The sequence below is a fragment of the Pristiophorus japonicus genome, chromosome 23, assembly GCF_044704955.1.
Source record: "Pristiophorus japonicus isolate sPriJap1 chromosome 23, sPriJap1.hap1, whole genome shotgun sequence".
In the NCBI taxonomy this organism is placed as follows: domain Eukaryota; kingdom Metazoa; phylum Chordata; class Chondrichthyes; family Pristiophoridae; genus Pristiophorus; species Pristiophorus japonicus.
In genome coordinates this window covers 39,683,215-39,700,986 of record NC_091999.1, presented here as the reverse complement: position 1 = coordinate 39,700,986, position 17,772 = coordinate 39,683,215, and the positions used below count along the sequence as shown (strand labels likewise).

Genomic DNA, 17,772 nt, shown 5'->3' with positions numbered 1-17,772 from the left:
GGCCGCCACTGAGACCCTCATCATTCCCGCACAGGAACTCCGGGACTTTTTGGTCCAGTGCCGGCGTCGCCGTGACCAAGCCCGTCTGGCCCTGGAAAGATGGTCCGAGCCGGGGCTGCTCGTAGCGTCCGTCCGCGCCGCCGCTAAAACCATGGCCGCGGGCGGGCCCTTATCAAAGGCTCAAGGCCTTGAGCTGCGTCGGCTCAAAAAGTTCCTTGCTGGGCTGCTGAAGGAGCGGAGTTCAACAAAAGACTCCGCTCCCTCCCCCACAATAGGTTAAGGTAGAGGTTGCACTATGCTTTTGCCATGAAGATAACCATAGCCAGCCTCAACATCAACGGCGGCAGAGGGGCACGCCGTAGATTTGACAATTTTTCGCTCCTGCGGGAGGGGAAATATGCGGTGTGCTTCCTGCAAGAAACCCACACCGTTCCGGGAGACGAAGCCACGTGGCTCCTGGAATGGCAAGGAGAGGTCCGCATGAGCCACCTCACCGCCATTTCTAGTGGGGTGGCCATCTTGCTGGGCCCGCATTTTCAGCCGGAGATCTTGGGGGTCGAGGAGCCCGTGCCAGGCCGCTTGCTGCACGTAACGGTTCGCCTGGGGGACATGCCGCTCCATCTCGTGAATGTGTACGCCCCTCATCCCGGCCCGCAGCAAACGCGCTTCTTTGAAGAGGTGTCCGCTCTTCTTGGCTCCGTCGACGTCGGCGACTGCATTGTCCTCAGGGGGGATTTTAACTGCACCCTCGAGGCGAGGGACCGCTCCGGTGCCCCGCAGTGCATGACGGCGATGGAGAAGTTGAGGGACCTGGTCGGGTCCTTCGAATTGGTGGACGTCTGGCGAAATCTCCACCCCGACTCCAGCGCCTTTACTTGGGTGAGGCCTGGAGTAGGATGGTCCAGAGTCGACCGCCTTTACGTGTCTCGGGCATACGTTTCCTGCGTCCCGGCGGCCTCCATCCGGCCGGTACCGTGTTCGGACCACCACCTGGTGTGGGCGGAGCTCGCTTCGCTCCGCGCGAGGACGGGGTCCGCGTACTGGCACTTTAACAACCGGCTGCTGGAGGACGTGCGGTTCCAGGACTCGTTCCGTCGATTCTGGTCCGACTGGAGAAGGAAGCAGGAGGGCTGCCCCTCCTTGAGGCTATGGTGGGACGTGGGCAAGGCTCACGTCCGCGTCTTCTGTCAAGAGTACGCGAGGGGGTCGACCAAGAGGCGGGCGGCCAGAGTCGGGCGCCGAGAAAAAGAGGTGCTCGACCTGGAAGCCCGTCTCGGTCAAGTCGTCCAGGACCCGGCCCTTCGGACGGTGTACGAAGCGAAGAAGGCCGAGCTGAAGGACCTGCAGCTCGTCGGGTCCCGAGGCGCGTTCGTGAGGTCGCGGATCCGGTTCCTGCGGGATCTGGACCGCGGCTTCCCCTTCTTCTACTCGCTGGAAAAAAGGCAGAGTGTCCGTAAGCAGCGCTTGACGCTGCTGGCCGACGACGGCTCTCTCGTCTCGGATCCGGAGGGCGTCAACAACAGGGCCCGTGAATATTACGGGGCTCTGTTCTCTCCGGATCCGTCCAGCGAGGAAGCGCGTAGAGTTTTGTGGGAGGACCTGCCGAAGGTCAGCCCGGAGGGCGCCGAAAATCTGGAAGCTCCGCTAAGCCTGGGGGAGCTGACCGGTGCCCTCGCCCGGCTCTCGAGGGGAAAATCCCCGGGGCTGGACGGGCTGGCCGTGGAGTTCCACAGGGCGTTCTGGGACGTCCTGGGGAGCGACTACGCGCGGGTCCTGGGGGAAAGTCTGGCGACCGGGGAGATGCCCCTCTCTTGGTGCAGGGCAGTCATCGTCCTTCTGCCTAAGAAGGGCGATCTCCGCCTCCTTAAGAACTGGCGCCCGGTCTCCCTCATCAGCACGGACTACAAAATCTTCGCCAGGGCGATGTCTGCTCGCCTTGGTGCCGTGCTGGACCACATGATCCACCCCGACCAGTCCAACACGGTCCCGGGCCGGACAATCCACGATAACATCCATCTGGGCGGGACCTCATCCATTGTTCCCAGGAGGCTGGTCTGTCGGTCGCCTTCCTATCCCTCGACCAAGAGAAGGCGTTCGACAGGGTGGATCACGACTATCTGCTCGGAACTCTGCGCGCTTTCGGGTTCGGGACGCATTTCGTCGCCCGGATCCGACTTTTGTACGCCGCCGCGGAGTGTCTGATTAAGGTTAACGGGTCCTTGACGGCGCCCCTTCGCTTTAGGAGAGGGGTGCGCCAGGGATGCCCCATGTCCGGCCAGTTATACGCCGTTTGCGTGGAGCCTTTCCTGCGCCTCTTGCGGACGAGGTTGACGGGACTGGCGCTGCAAGGGCCGGGCGTGGAGGTCGTCCTCTCGGCTTACGCCGATGACGTGCTCCTCGCGGTAGAGGATCCCGCTGACCTGCGGAGGATGCGTGAGTGCCAGGAGATTTACTCGGCCGCGTCCTCCGCCAGGATCAACTGGGAGAAATGTTCCGGACTCCTGGTGGGTCAGTGGCGGGTGGACTCCCTGCCGGAGGAGCTCAGGCCTTTTGCCTGGAGCACGACCCATTTCCTCTATCTGGGAGTCTACCTTAGCCCCGACGAGGGAGCTTGGCAGGCGAACTGGCAGGAGCTGGAGGCCAAGGTCGCCGCTCGCCTAGGGCGCTGGACAGGACTGCTCCGAGTGCTGTCCTACAGGGGTCGAGCGCTAGTCATAAACCAGCTGGTGGCCGCAATGTTGTGGTACCAGCTGGTCACTTTGACCCCTCCCCCTGCGTTTGTCGCCAAGATACAGAAGAAACTGGTGGACTTCTTCTGGAACAACAGGAAGCACTGGGTCTCTGCCGCGGTCTTGAGTCTCCCACTTGAGGAGGGCGGTCAGTCGTTGTTGTGCGTCAGCGCCCAGCTCGCGACTTTCCGTCTTCAGACCCTGCAGAGATACCTTTACGTCGAGCCCCCTCCGAGGTGGTGCGCTCTGGCGAGGTATTTCTTCCGCCAGCAGCGCGACCTCAATTATGACACGCAGCTCCTGTTTGTGAACTTGGGGGGTGCCAGGACCGCCCTCGGGAGCTGCCTGTCTTTTACAGGGAACTCATCAGGGTCTGGAACAAAGTCTCCACCAAGCGCAGCTCTCCGCCGGCTGGAGTGGCGGCCGTCCTGCAGGAGCCGCTGCTCGGGAATCCGTACATCCACAGCCGAGGTTTCATGTGGCGGTCGGAAGAGAGGGCTGTGGCTGGTGAGGTGACCAGGGTCAGGGACCTGCTCGATGGCGCAGGAGCGGTCTGGATGACGCCAGACACGCTGGCGCGGCGCCTAAACTCTGCCAAGTCCGCCACGCGGCCGATGCTATCGAGTCGCTAAAAACAGCTCTGGGCCCTGACACCGTTAGGTGCATCGAGGAGGCTCAAGCACGTGGGGAGATCCCGTCCGAACTGACCCCCGTCCGGACGGAATTCCTCATCAGCGCCAAACCTCCCTCGGGGGCCGGCGCCTCACAACTTGAGCCGCCTCGGGGAAATCCCCTCCGTGCCTTTCAGTTCCGCGCGGAGGGGTTTCCTGTACGGGCTGCTCCTGCACACCCTCAACATTGCCATCCTCGCCGGCCATCCGGACACGCCATGGCGTACCATCTTGCCGTCCGGAGGAGGCGGGGGTCCCGGATGGACGGCACTCTACGCAGGGGTCCTCCCACTATTCATCGGGGACTTGGCCTGGAGGGTGGTGCACGGAGCAGTGCCGTGCAACAAATTTTTAAGCCGGTTCATGGACTCCCAAGCCGCCTGCAATTTCTGCGGTCTGGAAGAGTCCGTGTTCCATGTTTTTATTGAGTGCACAAGGTTGCAGCCCCTGTTCCATTATTTGAAGGGGCTGCTCCTGAAATTCTGGCTGCACTTCAGTCCCACTCTCCTGATCTTTGGGCACCCTGTGCGGAGGGGAGCGGGTAGGTCCGAGGGCCTCCTCGTAGGACTGCTCCTGGGCACGGCCAAGGGTGCCATCAGCCGGTCCAGGCAGCGGGCGGTCGAGGAGGTCGTTCAACCTGACTGCCTGCCTCTCTTCCGCTCTTACATCCGGTCCAGGGTGTCCTTGGAGATGGAGCACGCGGTGTCCACCGGTACGCTCGTGGCCTTCCGTGAGAGGTGGGCACCGGAGGGACTGGAGTGCATCATCACGCCCGGCAACCAAATTTTAATTTGATTTTACGTTTTAAAGTTTAATTTGTTTTAATTGCCGGTGCTTTTAGTGTCCCCTTCCCTTTTATAGGGGGCACTGGAAAAATGTGATTTTAGCGCCCAAAAAAAAACCCCAAAAAAAATGAAAAACACAAAAAAAAAAACAAAAAAGGAAAAAAGGGCCTTGTAAATGTCTGGTGTGTCACCCAGGTCGGGTGGCACGGTTTAATGTTTTTTGTTTTCGCAGGTGAACTCCAAAAAAGAGTTTCATGCACAAGGACCAATCGTGGAGCAGTGGAGGCGTGTCCTGCTCAGTTGGAGCTGTGAGCAGTGAGAGGAGCAGCTATCAACCTGTGCTCCTGCCTGGAGAGCCCTGAGACCAGCCCAAGAAGAGAAGGAAGGAAGGGGCTTCACCACCAACTTTCACCCAGAGGGAGAGGAGGAGAAAAGAAAACTTTTTAACAACTTTTTACCATTCTGCAAAGAGTTGGAGAGAGGGGGAAAAACCAACAACAAATATCCAGTGTGGAAGGAGGGAGACTCTACATTTCGACAGGTGGGTGTGGGTGCATTTCCCAAAAAGAATTTGTTATATCGGTGGGGGGAGGAAAGAAGACCACTGAGGGCCGGAACATCGCGGGGGGTGTGTGTGTGTGTGTGGAAGTGTGCGTGGGGGCCTTGCTTACAACTAGGCCCCCCCCACAATTGGAACACCCCCCCCCCACCCCCCACATTTGCCTAGCCTGGGATAGTGGAGCTACCAGGCTGAAGATTTTTCTTAATCACCCAATTAACATCGTTAGGAGTGTGTGCCTGGTGGCTCTAGCTGCCCCAGGTAAAGACGTCTTCTCCCCCCACCTGAAGACCAATCCAAAGACTGTGTTTTTTGTGTTTTGCCACCTGGGGAGTGCACCCACGCACAGCTGCGAGGGGAGACCTGACCTCGCAGTTCCCCCCCCTCTCCCCACTCCCCTCTCTCTTTCTCCGTTACGCTCTGTTTCTCCCCTCTCTCTCTGAGAGCCCTATTCCTCCCAAATCAATTTTAAAAAAATCAATTGAGACAACTGAGCAGAGGGAGCAAGGCCCCTCCCCAATTGCCAACTAGGGGAGAGGTGCCTCGTTAAGGGCTCCTCTGCTCAGTTAATATACGAGGCCAATAAAGACCATTAAGGCCTGTGACTTTGGGGTGGGTGTAGCCCTTAAAGGAACCCCGTGATGGCGACCCCATCCACGCCGGTGGCAGGGCCAGCGAGGACATATGCGCAGGTGGCAACCCCTTCCACGGCACCTCCTGCGCCACCCACTGCCCTGCCACCTTTCAGATTAATTACCACAAAACACGGGGTCAAGAGCGACACTCACCCCACAATGAGCATTGAGGAGTGCGTGCGGGCGATGGCTGGGGTAGTCGGCCCCTCGGCCATTGTCGCGGCCTCCAAGATGTCTGGGAAGGCTGTTATCTTCCTGGGGTCGGAGTGGGCGGTGTCCCTGGCCCTCGAAAAGGGGCTCACGGTGGGCGGGACGTTTCGGCCGGTGGACCCTCTCGAGGCCACCGCGCAGAGGGTCATCGTTTCAAACATCCCGCCCTTTGTTCCCTCTGAGCTCCTCCTCCCTCACCTACACCAATTGGGGGAGGTAAGGTCGGGGATCAACCCCATCCCGCTCGGCCTCAGGGAGAGCAGCCTGCGCCATGTGTACTCCTTCCGCCGCCAGCTCTTTGTCCGGCTCACGTGGGAGGAGACGACGGAGGGGAACTTTCATGTGGTGCACGAGGGGACTGCCTACCGCGTCTTTAGGACGTCGGACGGCGTGCGGTGCCATGCCTGCAGGGAGGTGGGGCACGTTCGCAAGAACTGCCCCGCCTCCAAGGCCGCCAAACCACCGAAGGCGGCCAAGGCTGGCGCCGCCGCCACCCCTCCCCCTAGTTGCGTCCGCGTGCCGGGAGCCGTAGGTGCGCGGGCATCGTCGGAGCCCTTTGTTTTCGGGGCCTCCGGCGGGGGAGGGAGAGCGTCCGAGCGGAAAGAAGGCACGGAACAAGGAGAAACATCTAGAGGCGGGTCCCCTCAGTGCGCCAGAAAGATTGACCACCGCGTTCGGCCCAACCCAGCCACCGGCGAGCGCGGGGTGCCCTGAGCCCGTGCCCTTGAACAACACCGCAGAGGGGCCCGGGCGCGGGCAAGAAAAGAAAAAGGGGGGGCGGAGCGGGAGTTCTCGGCAGACATGGAGGTCTCCCTGCCTCAGCGCACCTCCAGCAACAAAAGGAGGCGCCTCTCCGTTGAGGCGGAGGGGGAACAACACCCCTCCGCGGAGGAGTCGCTGCCCGCCGCGTGTCCCGCGTCCCCCACCAGCGCCCCCAAGCAGCGCCGTAGGCGGGAGGAGTCTGTCCCCGGGGAGGGTGAGACAGTCGAGGCTGCCCAGCCTCTGCCTCCCGGAGATGGTGTGGAAGATCTGCCTGTCGTGGGGGGCGTGGGGACCGCGGAGGAATGCATGGCCGCCGGGCCGGGCGCCCCGGGGACTGAGGCGGGCGGGGCCGAAAAGGCCGAACCTGAGCCCGCCCAGACAATACGCAACTTCCCCCGGGAGTCGCTCGACCCGGCAGAAACCGAAACAAATGTTTATTATGACACTGTAGATGCTGGGCCGGGGGGTGGCAGCGGGGAGGGGGAGGAACACCCACCCTCGCCCCTTACTTTGGAGCTGGTGCACTTGGGGAGCCTGGGGATCTCCTATGGCCGGGTCTCTCCTTGTTCTCCGGTTCCTGGGGCGGGGGGGGAACCCCTTCCGCTGTCATTTCCCGACCCAGCACCATTTTTAAAAGAGCCCAGTGGGGACTCCTCTGCCGACGATCCTGGGGGTGGGATCGGGGCAGAGCCAGGGCCGGTTCATTTGCCGTACCTTGTGCGGTCGATGGGCCGGCTGCTGGCGGCCACCTCCTGGAGGAGGACGGGGACTCGGTGGGGGACGCGGGTGAAGACCTAGAGACCACCGCCAGCGAGGCGGTGGATCTGCTCGCGGCCGCCGCTGAGACCATCCTCATTCCTGCAAAGGAACTCCGGGACTTTTTGGCCCAGAGCCGGGGTCACTGCAACCAAGCCCGACTGGCCCTGGAAAAATGGTCCGAGCCAGAGTGATCAAGGGGTCCGTCCGCCCCGCCATTAGAACCTTGGCCGCGGGCGGGCCCTTGACAAAGGCGCAACACCTTGAGCTGCGCGAGCTCGAGGGACTCCTCGCTGGGCTGCGGAGGGAGCGGAGTTCAACAAAAGACTCAGCTCCCTCCCCCACAATAGGTTAAGGTAGAGGTTGCACTATGCTTTTGCCATGAAGATAACCATAGCCAGCATCAACATCAACGGCGGCAGAGGGGCACGCCGTAGATTTGACAATTTTTCGCTCCTGCGGGAGGGGAAATATGCAGTGTGCTTCCTGCAAGAAACCCACACCGTTCCAGGAGACGAAGCCACGTGGCTCCTGGAATGGCAAGGAGAGGTCCGCATGAGCCACCTCACCGCCATTTCTAGTGGGGTGGCCATCTTGCTGGGCCCGCATTTTCAGCCGGAGATCTTGTGGGTCGAGGAGCCCGTGCCAGGCCGCTTGCTGCACGTAACGGTTCGCCTGGGGGACGTGCCGCTCCATCTCGTGAACGTGTACGCCCCTCAGCCTGGCCCGCAGCAAACGCGCTTCTTTGAAGAGGTGTCCGCTCTTCTTGGCTCCGTCGACGTCGGCGACTGCATTGTCCTCGGGGGGGATTTTAACTGCACCCTCGAGGCGAGGGACCGCTCCGGTGCCCCGCAGTGCATGACGGCGATGGAGAAGTTGAGGGACCTGGTCGGGTCCTTCGACTTGGTGGACGTCTGGCGAAATCTCCACCCCGACTCCAGCGCCTTTACTTGGGTGAGGCCTGGAGTTGGATGGTCTAGAGTCGACCGCCTTTACGTGTCTCGGGCGTACGTTTCCTGCGTCCCGGCGGCCTCCATGCGGCCGGTGCCGTGTTCGGACCACCACCTGGTGTGGGCTGAGCTCGCTTCGCTCCGTGCGAGGACGGGGTCCGCGTACTGGCACTTTAACAACCAGCTGCTGGAGGACGTGCGGTTCCAGGACTCTTTCCGTCGATTCTGATCCGACTGGAGAAGGAAGCAGGGGGGCTTCCCCTCCTTGAGGCTATGGTGGGACGTGGGCAAGGCTCACATCCGTGTCTTCTGTCAAGAGTACGCGAGGGGGTCGACCAAGAGGCGGCCGGCCAGGGTCGGGCGCCTAGAAAAAGAGGTGCTCGACCTGGAAGCCCGTCTCGGTCAAGTCGTCCAGGACCCGGCCCTGCGGACGGGGTACGAAGCGAAGAAGGCCGAGCTGAAGGACCTGCAGCTCGTCGGGTCCCGAGGCGCGTTCGTGAGGTCGCGGATCCGGTTCCTGCGGGATCTGGACCGCGGCTCCCCCTTCTTCTACTCGCTGGAAAAAAGGCAGAGTGTCCGTAAGCAGCTCTTGACGCTGCTGGCCGACGACGGCTCTCTCGTCTCGCATCCGGAGGGCGTCAACAACAGGGCCCGTGAATATTACGGGACTCTGTTCTCTCCGGATCCGTCCAGCGAGGAAGCGCGTAGAGTTTTGTGGGAGGACCTGCCGAAGGTCAGCCCGGAGGGCGCCGAAAATCTGGAAGCTCCGCTAAGCCTGGCGGAGCTGACCGGTGCCCTCGCCCGGCTCTCGAGGGGAAAATCCCCGGGGCTGGACGGGCTGACCGTGGAGTTCCACAGGGCGTTCTGGGACGTCCTGGGGAGCGACTAAGCGCGGGTCCTGGGGGAAAGTCTGGCGACCGGGGAGATGCCCCTCTCTTGGCGCAGGGCAGTCATCGTCCTGCTGCCTAAGAAGGGCGATCTCCGCCTCCTTAATAACTGGCGCCCGGTCTCCCTCCTCAGCACGGACTACAAAATCTTCGCCAGGGCGATGTCTGCTCGCCTTGGTGCCATGCTGGACCACATGATCCACCCCGACCAGTCCTACACGGTCCCGGGCGGGACAATCCACGATAACATCCATTTGGTCCGGGACCTCATCCATTGTTCCCAGGAGGCTGGTCTGTCGGTCGCCTTCCTATCCCTCGACCAAGAGAAGGCGTTCGACAGGGTGGATCACGACTATCTGCTCGGAACTCTGCGCGCTTTCGGGTTCGGGACGCATTTCGTCGCCCGGATCCGACTTTTGTACGCCGCCGCGGAGTGCCTGATTAAGGTTAACGGGTCCTTGACGGCGCCCCTTCGCTTTAGGAGAGGGGTGCGCCAGGGATGCCCCATGTCCGGCCAGTTATACGCCGTTTGCGTGGAGCCTTTCCTGCGCCTCTTGCGGACGAGGTTGACGGGACTGGCTCTGCAAGGGCCAGGCGTGGAGGTCGTCCGCTCAGCTTATGCCGATGATGTGCTCCTCGCGGTAGAGGTTCCCGCTGACCTGCGGAGGATGCGTGAGTGCCAGGAGATTTACTCGGCCGCGTCCTCCGCCAGGATCAACTGGGAGAAATGTTCCAGACTCCTGGTGGGTCAGTGGCGGGTGGACTCCCTGCCGGAGGAGCTCAGGCCTTTTGCCTGGAGCACGACCCATCTCCTCTATCTGGGAGCCTACCTTAGCCCCGACGAGGGAGCCTGGCCGGCGAACTGGCAGGAGCTGGAGGCCAAGGTCGCCGCTCGCCTAGGGCGCTGGACAGGACTGCTCCGAGTGCTGTCCTACAGGGGTCGAGCGCTAGTCATAAACCAGCTGGTGGCCGCAATGCTGTGGTACCGGCTGGTCACTTTGACCCCTCCCCCTGCGTTTGTCGCCAAGATACAGAAGAAGCTGGTGGACTTCTTCTGGAACAACAGGAAGCACTGGGTCTCTGCTGCGGTCCTGGGTCTCCTGCTTGATGAGGGCGGTCAGTCGTTGGTGTGCGTCAGCGCCCGGCTCGCGACTTTCCATCTTCAGACCCTGCAGAGATAACTTTACGTCGAGCCCCCTCCTAGGTGGTGTGCTATGGCGAGGTATTTCTTCCGCCAGCAGCTCGACCTCAATTATGACACGCAGCTCCTGTTTGTGAACTTGGGGGGTGCCAGGACCGCCCTCCGGGAGCTGCCTGTCTTTTACAGGGAACTCATCAGGGTCTGGAACAAAGTCTCCACCAAGCGCAGCTCTCCGCCGGCTGGAGTGGCGGCCGTCCTGCAGGAACCGCTGCTCGGGAATCCGTACCTCCACGGCCGAGGTTTTATGTGGCAGTCGGAAGAGAGGGCTGTGGCTGGTGAGGTGACCAGGGTCAGGGACGTGCTCGATGGCGGAGGAGCGGGCTGGATGGCGCCAGTCACGCTGCCGCGGCGCCTAAATTCTGCCAACGTCCGCCACGCGGCCGATGCCATCGAGTCGCTAAAAACAGCTCTGGGCCCTGACTCCGTTAGGTGCATCGAGGAGGCACAAGCACGTGGGGAGATCCCGTCCGAACTGACCCCCGTCCGGACGGAATTTCTCATCGGCGCCAAACCCCGGAACCTCCCTCGGGGTCCGGCGCCTCACAACTTGAGCCGCCTCGGGGAAATCCCCTCCGTGCCTTTCAGTTCTGCGCGGATGGGTTTCCTGTACGGGCTGCTCCTGCACACCCTCAACTTTGCCATCCTCGCCGGCCGTCCGGACACGCCATGACGTACCATCTTGCCGTTCGGAGGAGGCGGGGTTCCCCGATGGAGGGCACTCTACGCAGGGGTCCTCCCACTATTCATCGGGGACTTGGCCTAGAGGGTGGTGCACGGAGCAGTACCGTGCAACAAATTTTTAAGCCGGTTCATGGACACCCAGGCCGCCTGCAATTTCTGCGGTCTGGAAGAGTGCGTGTTCCATGTTTTTATGGAATGCACAAGGTTGCAGCCCCTATTTTATTATTTGAAGGGGCTGCTCCTGAAATTCTGGCTGCACTTCAGTCCCACTCTCCTGATCTTTGGGCACCCTGTGCGGAGCGGAGCGGGTAGGTCCGAAGGCCTCCTCGTAGGACTGCTCCTGGGCACGGCCAAGGGTGCCATCAGCCGGTCCAGGCAGTGGGCGGTCGAGGGGGTCGTTCAACCTGACTGCCTGCCTCTCTTCCGCTCTTACATCCGGTCCAGGGTGTCCTAGGAGATGGAGCACGCGGTGTCCACCGGTACGCTCGCGGCCTTCCGCGAGAGGTGGGCATCGGAGGGACTGGAGTGCATCATCACGCCCAGCAACCAAATTTTAATTTGATTTTACGTTTTAAAGTTTAATTTGTTTTAATTGCCGGTGCTTTTAGTGTCCCCCTCCCCTTTTATAGGGGGCACTGGAAAGAATTTGATTTTAGCGCCCCCAAAAAAAAAAACCAAAAAAAAAGGAAAAAAAAAAAAGGGGCCTTGAAAATGTTTGCTGTGTCACCCAGGCGGGTGGCACGGTTTAATGTTTATGTTTATTTTCAGGTAAACTCAAAAGAGTTTCATGCACAAGGATGAGCCGCCTCGGTGAAATCCCCTCCGTGCCTTTCAGTTCCGCGCGGAGGGGTTTCCTGTATGGGCTGCTCCTGCACACCCTCAACTTTGCCATCCTCGCCGGCCGTCCGGACACGCGATGGCATACCATCTTGCCGTCCGGAGGAGGCGGGGGTCCCCGATGGAGGGCACTCTACGCAGGGGTCCTCCCACTATTCATCGGGGACTTGGCCTGGAGGGTGGTGCACGGAGCAGTGCCATGCAACAAATTTTTAAGCCGGTTCACGGACTCCCAGGCCGCCTGCAATTTCTGCGGTCTGGAAGAGTCCGTGTTCCATGTTCTTATGGAATGCACAAGGTTGCAGCCCCTGTTTTATTATTTGAAGGGGCTGCTCCTGAAATTCTGGCTGCACTTCAGTCCCACTCTCCTGATCTTTGGGCACCCTGTGCGGAGGGGAGCGGGTAGGTCCGAAGTCCTCCTCGTAGGACTGCTCCTGGGCACGGCCAATGGTGCCATCAGCCGGTCCAGGCAGCGGGCGGTCGAGGGGGTATTTCAACCTGACTGCCTGCCTCTCTTCCGCTCTTACATCCGGTCCAGGGTGTCCTTGGAGATGGAACACGTGGTGTCCACCGGTACGCTCGTGGCCTTCCGCGAGAGGTGGGCACTGGAGGGACTGGAGTGCATCATCACGCCCGGCAACCAAATTTTAATTTGATTTTACGTTTTTAAGTTTAATTTGTTTTAATTGCCGGTGCTTTTAGTGTCCCCCTTCCCTTTTATAGGGGGCACTGGGAAAAATTGTGATTTCAGTGCCCAAAAAAAAACCAAAAAAAGAAAAACACAAAAAAAAAAGGGGGAAAAAAAAAAGGGCCTTGTAAATGTCTGGAGTGTCACCCAGGTCGGGTGGCACCGTTTAATGTTTTATGTTTTTGCAGGTGAACTCCAAAAAGAGTTTCATGCACAAGGACCCCCAGGTCCCTCTGCACCGCAGCATGTTGTAATTTCTCCCCATTCAAATAATATTCCCTTTTACTGTTTTTTTTTCCAAAGTGGATGACCTCACACTTTCCGCCATTGTATTCCATCTGCCAAACCTTAGCCCATTCGTTTAACCTATCTAAATCTCTTTGCAGCCTCTCTGTGTCCTCGACACAACCCGCTTTCCCACTAATCTTTGTGTCATCTGCATATTTTGTTGCACTACACTCTGTCCCCTTCTCTAGGTCATCTATGTATATTGTAAACAGTTGTGGTCCCAGCACCGATCCCTGTGGCACACCACTAACCACCGATTTCCAACCCGAAAAGGACCCATTTATCCCGACTCTCTGCTTTCTGTTAGCCAGCCAGTTCTCCATCCATGCTAATACATTTCCTCTGACTCCGCGTACCTTTATCTTCTGCAGTAACCTTTTGTGTGGCACCTTATCAAATGCCTTTTGGAAATCTAAATGCACCACATCCATCGGTACACCTCTATCCACCATGCTCGTTGTATCCTCAAAGAATTCCAGTAAATTAGTTTAACATGATTTCCCCTTCATGTATCCATGTTGTGTCTACTTGATTGCACTATTCCTATCTAGATGTCCCGCTATTTCTTCCTTAATGATAGTTTCAACCATTTTCCCCACTACAGATGTTAAACTAACCGGCCTATAGCTACCTGCCTTTTGTCTGACCCCTTTTTTAAACAGGCGTTACATTAGCTGCTTTCCAATCCGCTGGTACTCCCCAGAGTCCAGACAATTTTGGTAGATAATAACGAATGCATCTGCTATAACTTCCGCCATCTCTTTTAATACCCTGGGATGCATTTCATCAGGATCAGGGGACTTGTCTATCTTGAGTCCCATTAGCCTGTCCAGCACTACCCCCCTAGTGATAGTGATTGTCTCAAGGTCCTCCCTTTCCACATTCCCGTGACCAGCAATTTTTGGCATGGTTTTTGTGTCTTCCACTGTGAATCACAAAGCAAAATAATTGTTTAAGGTCTCAGCCATTTCCACATTTCCCATTCTTAAATCTCCCTTCTCATCTTCTAAGGGACCAATATTTACTTTAGTCACTCTCTTCCATTTTATATATCGGTAAAAGCTTTTACGAGCTGTTTTTATGTTTTGCGCAAGTTTACTTTCGTAATCTATCTTTCCTTTCTTTTTTGCTTTCTTAGTGATGGTTCTTTATTTTTAAAAGTGAAGTGTTTAATGCTTTGGAAAATCCTCTAACTTCCCTTCCCTCCACAACCCCTCCCCCGCCCGCCATCTCTGGCTACCGGCGCCTGATTTCTAAAGTGTCCGCAAGGTTTTTCTGAGCGAACAAAAGTGGGCACTGACTCAGGCCTAAGTTAGTTTGGAGTAACGTTTCGCTGTCTAAACTTGCTTAGCTGGCCAAATGGTTTAGGTGGGTGGAAAAATAAACTGAACTAACTGACTGAAAGTGGAACAAACTAAACGTGGAGAATTGTGATTTATAGGATACTCCAAAACAATAGGAGCAACTGCTGTCGAAATTTGGCCCCTAGATGTGTCTATCCTGAATTTGTGTCTTGTACTGACAGTGATGAGTTTTGTTATCTCCTTTTACAGCGTATTAGAAGGGGAGATTTTCAGACAGGAAGCACAAACCAAACCGCGTCAAGATCTGACGGAGTCAATCGATTCATCAAGACCTGAATATCATCGGACTTTGAAAGTGGAAGGAGAAATGTTTGTCTGTCCTGCCTGTGGGACAATATTGTAAATATCAGTGTGACTGGAAAGGCACCGAGACACACACACCCGAGTGAGTGTTCCATGGCACTGCCTGTGGAAAGAGCTTTTATCAGTTACACAGCTAGAAGAAACCTCGCACCATTCACAGCGCGGAGAATCTGTAAACGTGTTGTGTGTGTGGGCGAGGCTTCAACTGATCATCCAACCTTGTGATTCACAAGGATACCCGCACATTGGAGAAACCGTGGATATGTGGGGACTGTGGGAAGGGATTCAGGTCGCCATCAGAACTGGAAATTCATCGACGCATTCACACTGGGGAGAGGGTATTCACCTGCTCCGTGTGTGGGAAAGGATTCACTCAGTCATCCCTCCTGCAGTCACACGAGCGAGTTCACACTGGGGAGAGGCCATTCACCTGCTCTGATTGTGGGAAGGGATTCACTCACTCATCCACCCTGCTGACACACATGCAAGCTCACAATGGGGAGAGGCCATTCACTGCTCTGAGTGTGGCAAAGGATTCTTTCGGTTATCCGACCTGCTGGCACACCAGCGAGTTCACATGGGGGAGGTTCCGTTCACCTGCTCTGAGTGTGGGAAGGGATTCACTCAGCCATCTCACCTGCTGACACACCAGGGAGTTCACACTGGGGAGAGACCATTCACCTGCTCTGAGTGTGGGAAGGGATTCTTTCGGTCATCCGACCTGCTGGGACACCAGCGAATTCACATGGGGGAGAGTCCGTTCACCTGCACTGAGTGTGGGAAGGGATTCATTCGGTCATCCCACCTCCTGAGACACCAGCGAGTTCACACTGGGGAGAGGCCATTCAACTGCTCTGAGTGTGGGAAGGGATTCACTCGGTCATCCACCCTGCTGAGACACCAGCGAGTTCACAACTGACTACAGGGGTTGAAATCTGCTGTTAATCACATCCTGACTCAACCATGTTCATTCTGACAATTGTGGTTTGTTTCTGCTGATGATAACTCCTGTAACTGGACTGGAGTTTAATATTTGGGATATAGACAAATAAATAAATAAATGAAGGGATGAAATCCCGCCTCTGGAGCGATGCAGGAGGCGGGAGGTTGATGTCCAGGACACCTGGTCGGAGGCACACCTGCTCGCCAGGTATCGTCGTGTGTAACCCGGTTTCAAATGACTGAAAATGATGCTAATAAAACACACCAAACTATTTTCTAGTTAGATTGGGGTGCACTATTCAATTCCTTAATTTAAAAAAAATTTAAAAGAAAAGAATTCTTGTAAGTTCTTCCACGTTGGTTAAAAGTTTTATAAGAAGTTTTAAATGTTTCTTCTGGAGTTTTAAAAACATTTTCATAAGTTTCCCAAGTTGATTTAAAGTTTAAAATGAAAGTCACTACCAAGCTACCTCTCTTGATACTATTCCATGGGCGCTGCCAGCCTTCTGTAGCTGCACAAAGCACTGGCTATACCACACCTGGAGCACTGCGGGGAAGTAGAGGCCTGGTCTTCTCCAAAGAGGGCCCGAGCGCCTGGACACGAAATACAGTTCCATGGTTAGAATCTCCGTGTACAGTGCCAGGTTTAGAATCCCCATGTACAGTGCCAGTGTTAGAATCCCCATGTACAGTCCCAGGGTTAGAAAACCTCTATAAGTCCCAGGGTTAGAATCCCCATGTACAGTTCCAGGGTTAGAATACCCATGTACAGTCCCAGGATTAGAATCTCCATGTACAGTCCCAGGGTTAGAATCCCCATGTACAGTGCCACTGTTAGCATCCCCATGTACAATGCCAGGGTTAGAATCCCCATATACAGTCCCATGGTTAGAATCCCCATGTACTCTCCCTCAGGGTTAGAATCCCCATGTACAGTCCCAGGGTTGGAATTGCAATGTACAATCGCAGAGTTGGAATTCTGTGACTGTACACAGTCAAAGCGAAAAATTGAGGCCTTGAATCTGAGTTGGGGGGAAAAAAAATCATAGAAACATAATTCAATTTCTATACTAAACTATTTGAAATCAAATGAAATGAATTGTTGCAACAAACACGTTACTTTCATGCCAAATAGGAAACAAGTGATGTGTGGGGAGTGCAGGAGTGTTTGCGCCCAGTTACACATCCCTGGCTCTCCACTCCAAATGCGCTTCTTGAGGTTCGCAGTCTCATTGACACATCCAACTGACTGGATGGACCTCGCCCTTTAAACCCCATTAGAAAAATATCAGCATTTGATGTTTAGTTTGCCAAAACTTTATAAAAAAACTGGTTCGGCCTCAGCTGGAGAATTGTGTTCAAGTTTGGGCTCCAAAATTTCGGAATGATGCCAAGCTTTTAGAGAAGGTGCAGAAGGAACGGTGCCAGGGATGTGGGACTTCCGTGATGTGGAGAGCCTGGTGAAGTTTTCTCCAGAGAGTAGGAAAGGGTAAAAGGAGATTTGACGGAGATGTACAAAATTAAGAATGATTTACCAGAAAGAGTAAATATGGAAATTCTTTCCAGTGGCTTTAGGGAAGGTAACCAGAGGAGTCAGACTTCCGATGATTGGCAAAATAACGAGAGGTGAGATGTGGGATCATTTATTACCCAGTGAATTGTTACGATCCGGAATGCACTGTCTTAAAGTGTGGTGGAAGCAGATTCAATAGTAACTTTTAAAAGGCAATTGGATAAATACTTGCCGGGAAAAATATGCTGAGCTATGGGTACAGAGCAGAGCAGTGAGAACCATTCAACAGCTCCACCAAAGAGCCGGCACAGACACGATGGGTCGCATGGCCTTCTGTGCTGTATCACTCCCTGACAATGGTGAATGATTGTACCCAGAGCGCACCGTCCGGGGGAATACGCCCTATCTCCATCAGCAGGGAGGCAACGCGTGGGAAGGGCTGGTTCCCAAAGAGCACTTCCCTGTGCGGAGAGGCTCCCCGGGACTGAGCGGAGATCGCACGGCCCCAGGCAACACCGAGTGTGGCTCTCAGGCCCCGGGCAGCACCGAGTGTGGCTCTGATACCCCGGGCAACACCGAGTGTGGCCCTCGGGCCCCGGGCACCACCGAGTGTGGCTCTCAGGCCCCGGGCACCACCGAGTGCAGCTCTCAGGCCCTGAACAGCACCGAGTGCGGCCCCCCGCCCCGCTCTGGGCAGCACTGAGTGCGGCCCCCCACCCCGCTCTGGGCGGCATTGAGTGCGGCCCCCCCCCCCTGCCCAGGCAGGACCGAGTGCGGCCCCCCCCACCACGCTCCGGGCAGCACTGAGTGCGGCCCCCCACCCTGCTCCGGGCAGCATCGAGTGCGGCCCGCTCCCCCGCCCCGGACAGCACCGAGTGCGGCTCCCCCCTGCCCCGAGTCAGAGAGCCGGGCCCGGCACCAACAAACACCGGGGGCAGCGCCTCCCCCAAACCATGAAAACAACTGGTTCCATTTATACAGCAGGCCCAGTAATTCCCAGCCGCTCTGTAG

At 57.0% G+C, this 17,772-nt stretch overlaps 1 protein-coding gene across 1 annotated transcript; it reads left to right on the top strand.

Annotated features, from left to right (window-relative positions):
• The first annotated feature begins 896 nt into the window (after positions 1–896).
• Positions 897–15,225, top strand: LOC139235497 (gastrula zinc finger protein XlCGF8.2DB-like). Its single transcript, XM_070866583.1, has 3 exons — positions 897–1,037; positions 9,973–10,073; positions 14,796–15,225. Exons 1-3 carry the CDS (start codon positions 897–899, stop codon positions 15,223–15,225), a joined length of 672 nt encoding a protein of 223 aa, XP_070722684.1.
• Positions 15,226–17,772: the final 2,547 nt, after the last annotated feature.